General features: G+C 44.3%; 1 protein-coding gene across 3 annotated transcripts in view; it reads right to left on the bottom strand.

Annotated features, from left to right (window-relative positions):
* Window positions 1-3515: 3515 nt before the first annotated feature.
* Taf3 (TATA-box binding protein associated factor 3) overlaps window positions 3516-12856 on the bottom strand; it is a 164878-nt gene continuing 155537 nt past the window's right edge. For all 3 annotated transcript variants that reach the window (XM_031359430.1, XM_031359431.1, XM_031359432.1), the window contains 3 exons: window positions 10281-10530; window positions 7114-7220; window positions 3516-5449 (listed from right to left, as the gene is read on the bottom strand). In XM_031359430.1, coding sequence (XP_031215290.1) covers window positions 5332-5449; window positions 7114-7220; window positions 10281-10530 — 475 coding nt within the window. In that variant the 3' untranslated portion in view covers window positions 3516-5331. The remainder of the gene's footprint in view (window positions 5450-7113; window positions 7221-10280; window positions 10531-12856) is intronic.

Genomic DNA, 12856 nt, shown 5'->3' on the forward strand with positions numbered 1-12856 from the left:
TCTGTCTGTCCAGGGTTTCACTACTGTCCTGGCTCTCCTGGAACTCACTATATAGACCAAGGTGGCTTTGAACTCACAGAGATCTGCTTGCCTCTACCTCCAGAGTGCTGGCATTAAAGACATGTTCCACTATGACTGGCTTCTAAAATTTATTAATTATGTGTATAGGTGAGTGTCTGCATGTAGGCACAGGTATGTAAGTGCAGGTGCTCCCAGAGACCAGAAGCACTATATCCCTCTAGAGCTAGAGTTAAAAAAGCAATTCCAAGAAACTTGATGCAGGTGCTGGGAACCAAGTTCAGCTCCCACCTCTCCAGTCCCTGCTGCAATCATTTTATCTCAGAGAACGTGGAGGACAGCAGTGCACCATGGGAGGGTGCAGGTAAAGGGACCACAGAAGCCAACGCCAACCAGGAGATAGACTCTGCTGTGACAGCACCCTTGCCTTGGGTGAGAACTGTTTTCAAATGGGCAAGAGATGAATGAGTCAGGCCCTGTGCTGTGAACAGTCATCTGTCTAGGGAGGACAGAAGACTAGCAGAGATGGCATTGTTTTTCTTTGATTTCACATCCTTATTTAGTGTGTTCTAGGTGGAGCAGTGTGCCAGGACCCTGTTGTTGGAAGCCAGAGCACAACACACAGGGCTCAGTTCTCTCTCTCAATCACGTGGGCCCTGGGGATCAAGGTCCTTAGACTCGGTGGCAAGTGTCATTTCCTACTGAGTCATGCCACCAGCCAATAGCAGCTACTTTGAAAAGTCATATGTATGCTGTTTACACACACACACACACACACACACACACACTACAGTATTATATCACTTTAATCCAGGACTTACTTCTTTGTGCATGCCAAGCATATGCTCTAGCACACCCTCTGCCAAAATGTTCTACTTCTTTTTCTTCTTTGTTTTTTGGTGTGTGTGTGTGTGTGTGTGTGTGTGTGTGTGTGTGTGTGTGTGTGTGTAGTGGTACATGCCTGCATACCAGGGTGAAAGCCAAAGGAAGACATTGATGTGGTTTGCTATTTTGGCTAGGCTGGTTACCCAGTGACCTCTGGGGATCTGCTGGCCCTGGTCCATGCCCCTCACTGGGGTTGTAGGCATACACAGCCATGTGAGACCTTTATAAGTTTTAGAGATTCGAACTAAGGTACTCTTGATTTTACAGGAGGAATTCTTACCTAATGATCTATTCTTACCTAACGATCTATCTCCCCAGCCCCAAAATGTTGCATTTAAAGGAAATGAAGGATAAAGCATCCAGCTGCTGGACTGCTCTCATCTTCAATGTCCTCTACTGACCTGCACATATGGAGTAACGCCTGCACCTCATACTTTATAAATGAATGCAAGCATCCCAAAGAAACGGTTTCCTAACAGAAATGACCGGTACTGTTATACAAGAGGACATACCTTCACTCTTCAGCTATGTAACTGTTCTGCTTTTAAACTTCTAGCAATGATGGGAAGAGGTTGGGTATAAAAGGCTTTGCATTGAGAACTGTGCACTCAGTGAGGCTCGCTGGTGAAAGCCGCCTTGGTGGAAGCTTTTCCTATCTCCATGCTCATTTTAGACTTTCATTTGGCTGGTAGGTCTTTGTTTAATCATCCCATTGAAGGGAGAATACAGCTGCTTTGGGTGACAGAGTTGAGTGGCGCAATATGTTTTTATCTCTGTAAAAAGCCCCATGGTCGGATAGCCTCTGATTTTCTCCAGATTTGGAATCACATATCAGTCGGAGGATAAAGATCCTCACTGTATTTAGTGGCAGACACCTTCTGAAGACAAATACCTCATCGGCAACAGAGACGATGCCTTACCAGCCACCCTCGTCCTGGATGGCTGACTATGACACCATGTGAGCAGCTCAGGTTCCTCTGTATATCTGTTTCCTGAATACCATCTCCCTCTATAAAACACGGGCAGGGTGAGTACTTCGCCTCCCTTCTCCTTTAGAAAGCATGGATGCCGTTCAAATGATGGCATGAAATAAAGGGGAATCAGGCTGCTGCTTTAAAGATGGAATGCTCAGCCTTCCTAATGAGAAATACTTCTCATTCTTTTGTTTCACATTCCTGTAGCCAAGACCCTTCACTTTGCAGAGTGAAACCCTTTCCTGTATGTGTAATATATGTGTGTGCAGACAGTGTGTGTACTTGGGGAAGCAAGAGGTTGCCTCTGGGTATCTTTCTCTATTGCTCTCTACATTAATGTTACTCATGGCGTAACTAGGAATGGAGTTGGATGATGCCTTTAATCCCAGCACTTGGCGGGTAGACCTCTGAGCTTAAAGTCAGCCTGGTGAGCTCCAAGATAGTCAGGACTACAAAGAGAAACCGTATCTTGAAAAAACAAAACCCAAAAAGCTTATGTGTATATGCATGTGCATATCTATCTGTGTGCTGATGCCCATGGAGGACAGAAGCAGCATCATACAGTTTGAGCCTCCTGTTGGTGCTAGGATATGGACTTTGCGGACTTTCTGATAGACCAGAAAGCTTTTAACTGCTGACCTGCCCATCCAGGCTCTTTTTAACTTTTGCTGTTGTTGTGGGGTAAGGTCTTTTAATGAACCTGGAGTCTGCCATGTTGGCTACCCTGGCTGGTCAGCAAGTCTCAGAAATGTATGTCTGCCTTCCCAGAGCTGAATTCTAGGTGCACACTCTCAAACCCAGCTTTTTCTGTTGCAGACAGTTCAGGTCCTCATGTGTGTCCAGCTTCACTTACTGAGACAATTCTTCCTAGCTCTGTACCCCACTGTTCTCTTTTTTTCTTAAGGCTGGCTGTCACCCCCACCCCCCCTTTTCAGTCCTGCCCTTTCCTGTCCCCTTCTGGTTTTACCATTTAAGGAAAGCTGTCTCCACTCTCGGGAAATCTGTGGTGTTTATAATTTGCGCTTTATCTCTCTCTCCCTCTCTCTCCTTCTCTCTCTCTCTGTGGAGAATGATTTGACTAAGTTTTTTAACTTTTCTTTGTAACATCGATATTTTATTTTCTAATCTACACTTCTCTTTGTTTTTCCACATTTTCTTAAACTTCCTTTGGTTGGTGTTACAGCCATCCATCCAGTGGAGACCGCAACTACCAGTTTCATTTTGCACAGGCCACTGAGTAGTCATAAGATGGCGACAACTTTGGGTCTTTAGTGACCTGGACTGGATTCGACTCACTGACCTAAAGGCTCTGTATTTCATTACTAATCCCTTGAGCCATCCAGCCCCCTGAAAATGATTCTTTGGTTTTATTATTGCAAAGGCCATTTATGAAATCATGGACTGGATTTAGGAAAGCAACCATGAAATAGCAACGGACAACAAAATTGATTGAAGTTTCTTAAATGTTGTGTGGACTGGAGACTCTTAGACAGGGGGAGTAGGAAGGAGTTCCATATAGGCATCTCCTTTCTTACTTCAGGAGTGTGACCTGCTCACTTAGATGTGGCAACTTCAGATCCATGGACCATGCCTCAGGGAACTAATTCCTAAATAAAGAAAATGGAAAAGCAAACTACGAAAACCAGCCAATAATCTTTATTTTGTACTTCCCCCACCCTTTGTCTTCTCCAAAAAGCACTAATGGGTATACTTGTGCATGTGAAAATATTGTATAAAGTATTCAGGATGATCTCTAATGAATCAAAAAGAAAAAAGACACATCTCAACATAGATACTTTTTGGGGTACGGGGGTGATGGTGACGGAAATTTCTGGCTTCTAGAACAAGGGGGGTAGTGACTTCCACACTCTTCGCAGGTTGGCTCCATTCCACTGTTCTGCAATTTAACACCAAGGCAGAGAACCGCATTTCTGAAACCACATTATATGTTTTAAAATAGGAGTAATTATAATGCTAATAATATCAATTGAGTTGGCAGTAAAAAAAAAAATCACATTTCTATTCATATATTTGTATTAGGTTCAAATTCCACATTCTAACATATTCAAGATAGACTTCACACATGCCCAAATTGGGATTATTTCAAAATCAAGTAAAAGTCCATAGTTATTCCAAAGTCACTAAAATATGCTAATAAAGTTAAATTTGATGTTTTTTTACATTAAAAATAAAACATTTGGTTTATGTCTCAGATATCTATAACATATAATAAATAGTGGGCAGCATAGTAATATAAGAAAGTCTTGTGATACCCTGAAATTTGATGAGTTTTCTTAAAAAAATTCATAATATACTTCATTTCAACCTTAAAGCACAATATCCATGAACAAATCTGTAGAAATAAAACAATATAAACACAAAAATGCTACAGTAGTTTTTCTTTTTTTACTTTTGTGGAAACTACATGTCCTTTTTAGTAAAAGTGAGAGGAATTTACAGAAAATATAAAACAAAGCAAACAATTTCAAACCATCAACTTGAGATGTCAATTGCCTGTTTCCTTCCGGTTGCTGAGGTCCTTGCCCGGCGTGTGGGCGGTGCACTCGGGGGACATGGCTCTGGGTCCCTCTCTCTCTCTCTCTTTTCTTTTCCTATGAACAGCAGCAATTACAGACATGGCTGAAATCGCAGTGGATTCCGGAGAAAGCCAGAATTAAACACGATAAAAAAATTTTAAAAATAACTACTTCATAAATATTTATTATTTACAGTGAGGGGGATTCTCCTTATTATCAAGAGTTTTATACAAGTCGATGGGATGCACACGCAGCAAGAAGGGACTCCAGCAGTTCACACAGTGGAATGAGAATGCAACCAAGTTATAAAATAGGCCAAAGGAAAAGAATTTGCACAGAGGTGGACAGGACATGATAGAAACCCTTTTCTTAAAAAATATAAGGTATCTCACAAAAGCCTGAACATTTTACACGTTAGTAATAAAAGTCGGGGGAGGTGGGGGAGCTTCATATACTCTCATCACAAAAATATTTCCAGTCCTCTGACTGGAGTGTTCTTTCTGATTATCTCACTGTGGAGGGAGCAGGCTTGCCAACTGTAGCTAATGATGCACCCTTCGATCACAGTCAAGGCATTTGTACGTTACCTTCTTATCTAATACCGTAATGAAAGGTTCTGGAGAGAAGAAAGGAAATCAAGAGGGCAGATGTGTGGTGTCTTTATTAATACTTGTCACTGGCAATAGGCAGATGGAGGTGCCAGCCCTCGGGCCAGGCCTCCACTGCAGTTTTTCTTCAGCAACATGCTGTGGGAGCTCAGGCCCATGTGTTTCAGAAGGGGGCATCCAGAGCGATGGCCTATTCTTGTCCTTGCTCCTCGGGGATGCGTTGTCCACAGGGCCTGAGGGATGCGCTCTAATGGCAGGACCAGGCCAGCCCCAACCCGGTGCAGGGCCGCAGTCCTGCCCGCGCTGACGTCAGTGCGCACGGTGCTTCCTCTTCTTGTGCTTCTTGTCTTTCTTTATCTTGTTGGCACACTTCGGGCAGAACCACTGCATCTCTTCTGGGGGAGCAGCCATGATTCCCACACAGGGCCTAGACACCAAGACAAGTTCACATTAACAAGTTTCTTTTTTCTTTTTTTAAAAAAGATTTATTTATTTTATTTATATGAGTACACTACAGCTGTCTTCAGACACACCAGAAGAGGGCATCAGATCCCATGACAGATAGTTGTGAGCCACCATGTGGTTGCTGGGAATTGAACTCTGGAAGAGCAGTCAATGTACCTAACCTCTGAGCCATCTCTCCAGTCCAATAAGTTTCTTATGTTTATAATTTTCATTTTCTGAGGCAGGGTCTGCAAGCTGTATGCTTCCTAAAAAAGTAACTTCAAAGTTTTTATTTTGTGTTCTATGTATTTTGTGTTATTTTGCCTGTGTGTCATTTGTGTACCTGGTGCTGCCCGAGGACAGAAGAGCATGTCTGACTCCCGTCAATGGAGTTGCAGCCCATTGTGAGCTACCCTGGAGTGCTGGGACTTCCCCAGGAGGAGCAGACAGTGCTGGTAACCACTGATCCATCTCTTCACCTCTTGTGCCGAGTTTTAAAGGGCTCATTTCTTCCTGGTACAGTCAGCGTGTCCAGTATGACCCTGACCTCCTGGTCTTCCTGCCTCTACTTCCTCACCGGGATGTGTGCACCCCCCCAGTCAGCTTCTGCGGCTGTGGGAATGGACCCAAAGGCGGCTCCTGCATGCTAAGGAAGCACGCTAACAATTGACTTAAATCAATTCCTTCTTTTTTGATGCTTTAAAATGAGTTTTTAAAGACATGGTGATATGGCTCAACAGATAAAGACACTGGTCATGATGCCTGATAACTTGGTCTTCTGAGGCACGTGGTGGGCTTAGAAGTGGAGAACTGGCTCCTCTAAGTGGTTCTCTGACTTTTACATGCATTCACTAAAATGGCTGCAAACCAATATAGCACGCTACACTTTCACAACAGAAATAAATGCAAAAAGTGATGTATGTACCAGAAATCTGCCCAAAGGCTCTTGTACTAATGTTGGGTATTTGGGCTATATTATATAACATCTTCTGTATAGTGAGATCAATTAGTTTATTTGTGTTTTCCGTAAGGAATAGTGTAATGCAATGGCTTTGCTTTTACATTTTAATTTGGGGGGTGGGGAGAAGCTGAGGGTGGGATAGAGTCTAAGGTAGCCCAGGCTGATCTCAAACTCACTATGTAGCCAAGGCTGGTTTCAAACTTGTGATTCTCAGCAGTAGGAACGCTGAAGTTAGCAGCATCCCAACTTACCTGGCTTCGGGTCTATGGTATAGACAGCAAACATCAGAACCAAAGAGGCCGTTTAGGAATGAAATACGGCTGAACGCATTTTGGCTAAGCATCTTTGGAAGCTTCAGAAGCAAACTGCTGTCTGAGTCTGTTCTCAAGCCACAGTCACGGCTGCAGCTCCCTCCCAATGCTAGCGACAGGGAGGAGGGGAACCCTACAGTCTTACGTAGTTTTGTAGGAAAGGGTATATAACATCCACAGTCCAGGCTCTGGAACAACAGCACAACTCTGCAGTCACTTTACTCTGCAGGCTCCATTAGACTGTCATTAGGAGATGAGCTGAGTTGGTCTAAGACGCTAGCTGGTGAGGACGCCTGTTCTTGCTCGACCTGCAACCTGCATTGTTAGTGTCTAACACTTGGGGTGGGGTGGGAGTGGGGCTCTGGGGGCACTCACCAGTGGTACCAATCGTCACAGTCGTCACAGCCAATCATTGGGCTCCCATCATCAGGCTTGTTGCACCCTGGACAGATCCAGATCTGATTGCCCCACTCATCACGGATCTGGTGGTAAAATGCAGAGTAGAAACAGATGGTGTGAGAGAAAGAAGCAGAAGAGGCCAGATAAGGATGCTGCTTTATACTGTACACAATAAGCCAACAAGCTAGGTGTATACATTAGCATTGTGGACGTGACCATCACTCACCTCTATTCTGAAATTACATACAGAAGAAAACAGCTAGCTATTCAACAACAGCTTCCTCCTCCTCCTCCCAACACTCCCCCCCCCCATACTCTCCCTCCTCACTCCTATTTCTCTCCCTCCTCTCCACTCTCCCTCCTCTCCACTCTCCCTCCTCTCCACTCTCCCTCCTCATTCCTATCTCTCTCCCTCCTCTCCACTCTCCCTCCTCACTCCTATCTCTCTCCCTCCTCTCCACTCTCCCTCCTCACTCCTCTCCACTCTCCCTCCTCTCCACTCTCCCTCCTCCCTCCCTTCCTCTCACATTTCTCCCTGCCCTCTCCCTCATACACCCTTCCCCTGCGTTTGTTTTTTGAGGCAGGTCTCTTAAGCTCAAGCAGGTTGGCAGTCACTGTATAGCCCAGGCTGGTTTTGAACTACAATCTTTGCCTCTACTTCCTGAGTGCTGGGATTTCTCGTTTGTGCTGCCATGCCTGGATAGAATGACATATTTCCAATGCACATTCTAAACTGCTTTGTAAACCATTAAAAACAAAGCATTGCAGAGTCATCTCTGGGAACTATGTAACACAACTTGCAGTCGGCTCAGAATTCCTATAATCTCACGAACCCCTAATGATTCTGGTCTGTCAGCCAGAAACGGATAGTTTTGAAAGCTCTCATTTTCCATATTTTCTCAGCCACGGTCATAGCATGGGATTAGCACATACAGTCAAACATGCATGTACTCCCTCATTACTTATTAGCCAAACCCTTCTCCTGAACTAGGTGATAAGATCAAGGATGTAAAAGAGCTGTTACTGAGTAACTTTCCATTCCCTTTATGACATTTTAGAAAAGCACAATCAACTAAAGGGCAAAGGAAAGAAGAGGCTCATTGGCCAACAAACTACACACCTAATTATTATTATGCTCCAAACACCGCTTGTTCTGGAGTTCTGACTTCATTCTCAATAGGGAGTGTTCCTAACTGGATGGCTTTCTCAAATGTCACATTATCAAAGCCATTCTGTACAATCACTGTAAAGGAGCACTGAGTCTCACTTACTTTTAAATGTCCTCATGGTAAGACAACATATTATTTCACTACATATTTTGCAAGGTCTTCTCTTCCTATGCCTTTAAGTACTACACTGACTAGATATGTGAATGACCAGGGTTTCCTTGTGAGGGGTTATCAAGAGTAGATATGTTCTGCTGTACGCATGGACTGACTCAAAGGTTACTATTTAAATCTCTATAAAGCAATCCACATTGACCTGAATCCTTCCTAGAGGAATGTGAAAAAGCTGTCTCTGACTGCCAGCTCTAACTTGGGGGAAACTGCACCATGGGGAAAGAACCAGCAGTCACCAGGAGACGGGTGTCCAGTGAGTGAAGCCATCATGCATGGCTAATCCTGCTGCTGGCTGACCTTACTTGACATTAGCGGGCTGTGACTCTGAGATACATTAAAAAAATTGCTATAGCACCACAGTAATACCCAATATTTTCTAGGGTACTGAGTTCTTTTAAAACATATCTTTGGATAGTTTAGAAAGGGGGAAACAGGAGCTTCGAGAATCTCCCTGTCAAGAGCACACGAGCAGGCAGTGAGAGAATCGCCCTCTGTGTCCTATGTCTGTAAAGTGTCTAGTTAGACTACAAGACATTCAAGCACTGTCCCAGTCAGTCGCTGTCATGTCTGTGAAGTCAGTTCCAGTGTCCACTGGAAAGCCACAATCTTTAGAGCCAGACAAGAGTACAGAGATTACTGAGTCTAATACAAATCCCTTAATTACAGATAAACAAGTGGAGGCTGAGGAGATTAAGTATAAACTCTTTCCTGGTCAGTTCACCTGGGGGTGATACCTCAATTACACTCCTCGGTTGACTGAGGAATGGACCAATTGATTCCTCATAGGTTTTTGTATCATATTTTCTGTCTTGAACTGCCAATTAACTAATTTTAAGTTATTTTTTCCTGTCTGTGAACTCTCTGAATGCATACAAGATTTTTTTTATATATGTTTCCTAATACTGTCTCACATTTATAATGATTTATCTTCTTCCAAACTCTCCCATGTGACACGCTATATAGATATCTCATAACAAATAGCACCAGGCCCTGCAACTTCCCAGTCATTCATCTCTTCAAAGGTTAGGCTAACTCAACAGTCTACAGAGTTTGTCATTCAAAAGCGTCAATATCTCCATTTACAAAGTCTTTTGTGTGCTTGTGTATCTCTTCACTGTGCCTTGAAAACACATCTTTATAAATACATTATTACTAGATTGAATTTGGGGTTGGAATAAGATCTGACACTATTACGTATGGGGAAACACCTAAGGGTGCTTGCTCTCAGGACGATGCAGGACCACTCAATGTGATGAGATGTGTTTCATCACCTACTTTCAGCACTAGGGATTAAACCAGGGCCCTGGACATGCTAAGTAAGCTCTCTACCACTGAGCTAGGTCTAAGAATGAAAAAGGCACTTGGATGCTCAGAAATTCCTATGGCCTAAAGGTTCATTCTACTTAAGATGTAAGTTCTTATATATTCTGGATCTCAGCAAATAAAATATAATAATTAGTGCTACAATTCAGAAATAATAGCTGGCCCATGAGATCTATGTCTAATACATAAATTATACTAACATCAATAATTCACTCACTCTAGTAAGAATCCACTGTGGAATTTAAACACCACAGTTACATACTAGTGTTCTTATATTTAGGTACAGATGAAGCTCAAATCAACATAAACGAATGCAATTAGACATGACTTACGTGGCTTAACATGACCTTTGTAACATAAAGGTTTGGAGCCAACAGCTTCAAAGGGCAATGGAAATGCTTGCCCATCTGCCAGGCACTGCCTGTGAGAGTCAACACTGCAGGAGCAGCCCTCCTTTACATGCCATGGAAACATACGTACCACATACGTGCTGACCGTCTCTGTCACGACGCTCCTCACTGGGGCTTTGGCACTCCCTGCTCCAGAGAGCGCTGGAGCTGGGGATGGCATCAGGGCTGGGCACACTGCAGCCTGGGTGAGGAGTGGTGGCGGCAGGGGAGTAGGGCTCACTCGTACAGGAATAGGGACCTGGGCCGGAGGTGGGGTTTTAGGTCTGTTCAGAGAAGGAGCGGGCTTAGCCTCTGGGGCTGGCACCACCTTGCTGATGACACTGTCAAGGAGAAAAGAGCCACAGTCAAAATACATCATAGAGTTTACAATTCCTACAAAACTCTTGTCTGGAAGCAAAATAGATTTACAAGACAGCCAGAGGACAATGTGCCGGGGACGGCTTCCTCCCACCATATGAATTCTAGGGATCAAACTCAAGTTGTCAGGCTTACCTGCTGAGCCATACTGCCAACCATATTTATTCTTCAAACATCCCAGAAAAGGGCAACAGATCTCATTACAGATGGTTGTGAGCCACCATGTGGTTGGTGGGATTTGAACTCAGGACCTTCAGAAGAGCAGTCAACACTCTTAATCGCTGAGCCATCTTTCCAGCCCCCCATATCACTCTTGAAACTTAGGCTAACTTTTCATTTTCTCAAACTGCCACTCAATGATCAGATATGTAAGATATTCTAACAATCAATATACATACTTTATTTTTACAGATATGTAATAGATGGGTTGTGTTTTTCTGTAGCTGGGTCACACACTCCTCCCTGATGTCTTCAGATGTGTCAACACAACTTCTGAGGTGAAATGGGAGAAGGTGCTGTGTCACTTCCAAGTGAGAGTGACTTCTCTTGAGGAATCCCTTCCTCTCTGGAAGCCATCAAGCCCTAAAACCTGCAGGTGTTTTTGTATTTAATTTGAATGAGAATGCCCCCCATAGGATCTGGTATTTAAACACTTGGTCCGTAGTTGGTGACAGTCTGAGGAGATTTCTGTGGTACAGCCATTACTAGGTTGGGTTTGACAGTACAGTCTCATCCTGTCTACTTCATGCTTGTAGCTAAAGATGTGATCACTCAGTTTCCTGCTCCAGCCATCATACCTGCAACTTGTGAGCACACGTCTCCACCATAACTGAGCCCTGTCCCTCGGGAACTGTAACACCCAAAACACCTCTTCCATACACCGACGTGGTCACAGCAAGTGACTGACATAGAGGTTGGCAGGGAGAGTGGGGGTGCCTCACATTTAAATCACTATGCTACTTTTTTGAGGACCATGAAAGACTTGGGAAGACTCATACCAAAGCGGTGGTCAGAAGCTCTAAGCAGCACTTAGAAGCTGTCCTAACAGAAGTCTGGAAACCAGCAGCGCTGAGAGCAGTGAGGTTAAGAAGGGATCAATACTAGCAGCCACACTAGATATTTTGATCAAGGATTTGGTTGCTTTCTGTCTCTCTTCGGTGGAGATTATTGTCTCTTCCTCCCTCCCTCCTTCCCTCTCTTTCCCTTCCTTCCTTCCTTCCTTTCTACATTTAAAGGTAATGGGTTAATTTCTTTGGTGGGGATTATTATCTCTTTCTCTCTTTGTCTCTTTCTCTCTTTCTTCCTTCCTTCTTCCTCCTCCTCCTCCTTTTCCTCCTCCTTTCCCTCCTCCTCCTCCTCCTCCTCCTCCTCCTCCTTCTCGTTTCTCCTCCTTCTCTATGTATGTCTGTTTCATTTTTTAGAGGCAGGGTTTCTCTGTATAACCCTGGCTGTCCTAGAACTCACTATGTTGACCAGGCTGGCTTTGAACTCACAGAGACCCACCTGCCTCTGCCTCCTGAGTGCTGGGATTAAAGGCTGATGGAAGGAATTTCAAAGCAACATAATAGGTGGTGTGGCTGTTATTGATACCACTCTGCAGTCTACAGCAATAAGCACAAGTAGGCCAAATGCACAAATGGCCAATTGGACCAGTTTAGAGAGAAAAGGACACTGGCCAAGGCTGTGCTTGAAGAGGCTGTAATTGCTGAAGAGATTAGGGCCACTAAGAAAAAGCCTGCTCTGCAGTGGAATAAAGGGAAGTGTCCCGTCAGGGCCAGACCCTACCCACCCAAGCTTCCAACTTCAGGCTTTTAAACTGCCCTTAGAAAGCAATTACAAACAAACTTTGCTGGGGGTGGTGGCTGAGGTGGGGGTGTGGGCAGGTCCCTCCCATTCTGGAGGACTCTGGGCAGTGCTGGATATAAAGGCATGCATGCTGGAAAAGTGAAGGGGTAGTGGATTCCTCCACTGCCGTTTCCGACAGCTATCAAGCCAGACAGTTCATGGCAAAATAGTCCCTGAGTGAAGGCCACGAGAAGCTATTGAGTGAAGCTTAGAGGATGAAGTCTGGGTCGAAGTGGGGACCCTAAGATAGTGGACCTGCCAAGGAAGAGTTTTGTGGAACTGACAGAAGATACCAATCTATGTATGCAAGAAACACAGCACACTCCAGGTCAATAAGAAGAAAAGCACAGGCAAAGCACGTGGTAACAAAACTGCACGGCAGAGAGAAGCCTGAGCAGAGGCAGAGAGAAGCCTGAGCAGAGGCAGAGAGAAGCCTGAGCAGAG

The sequence above is a fragment of the Mastomys coucha genome, unplaced genomic scaffold (genome assembly GCF_008632895.1).
Source record: "Mastomys coucha isolate ucsf_1 unplaced genomic scaffold, UCSF_Mcou_1 pScaffold7, whole genome shotgun sequence".
Lineage (NCBI taxonomy): Eukaryota > Metazoa > Chordata > Mammalia > Rodentia > Muridae > Mastomys > Mastomys coucha.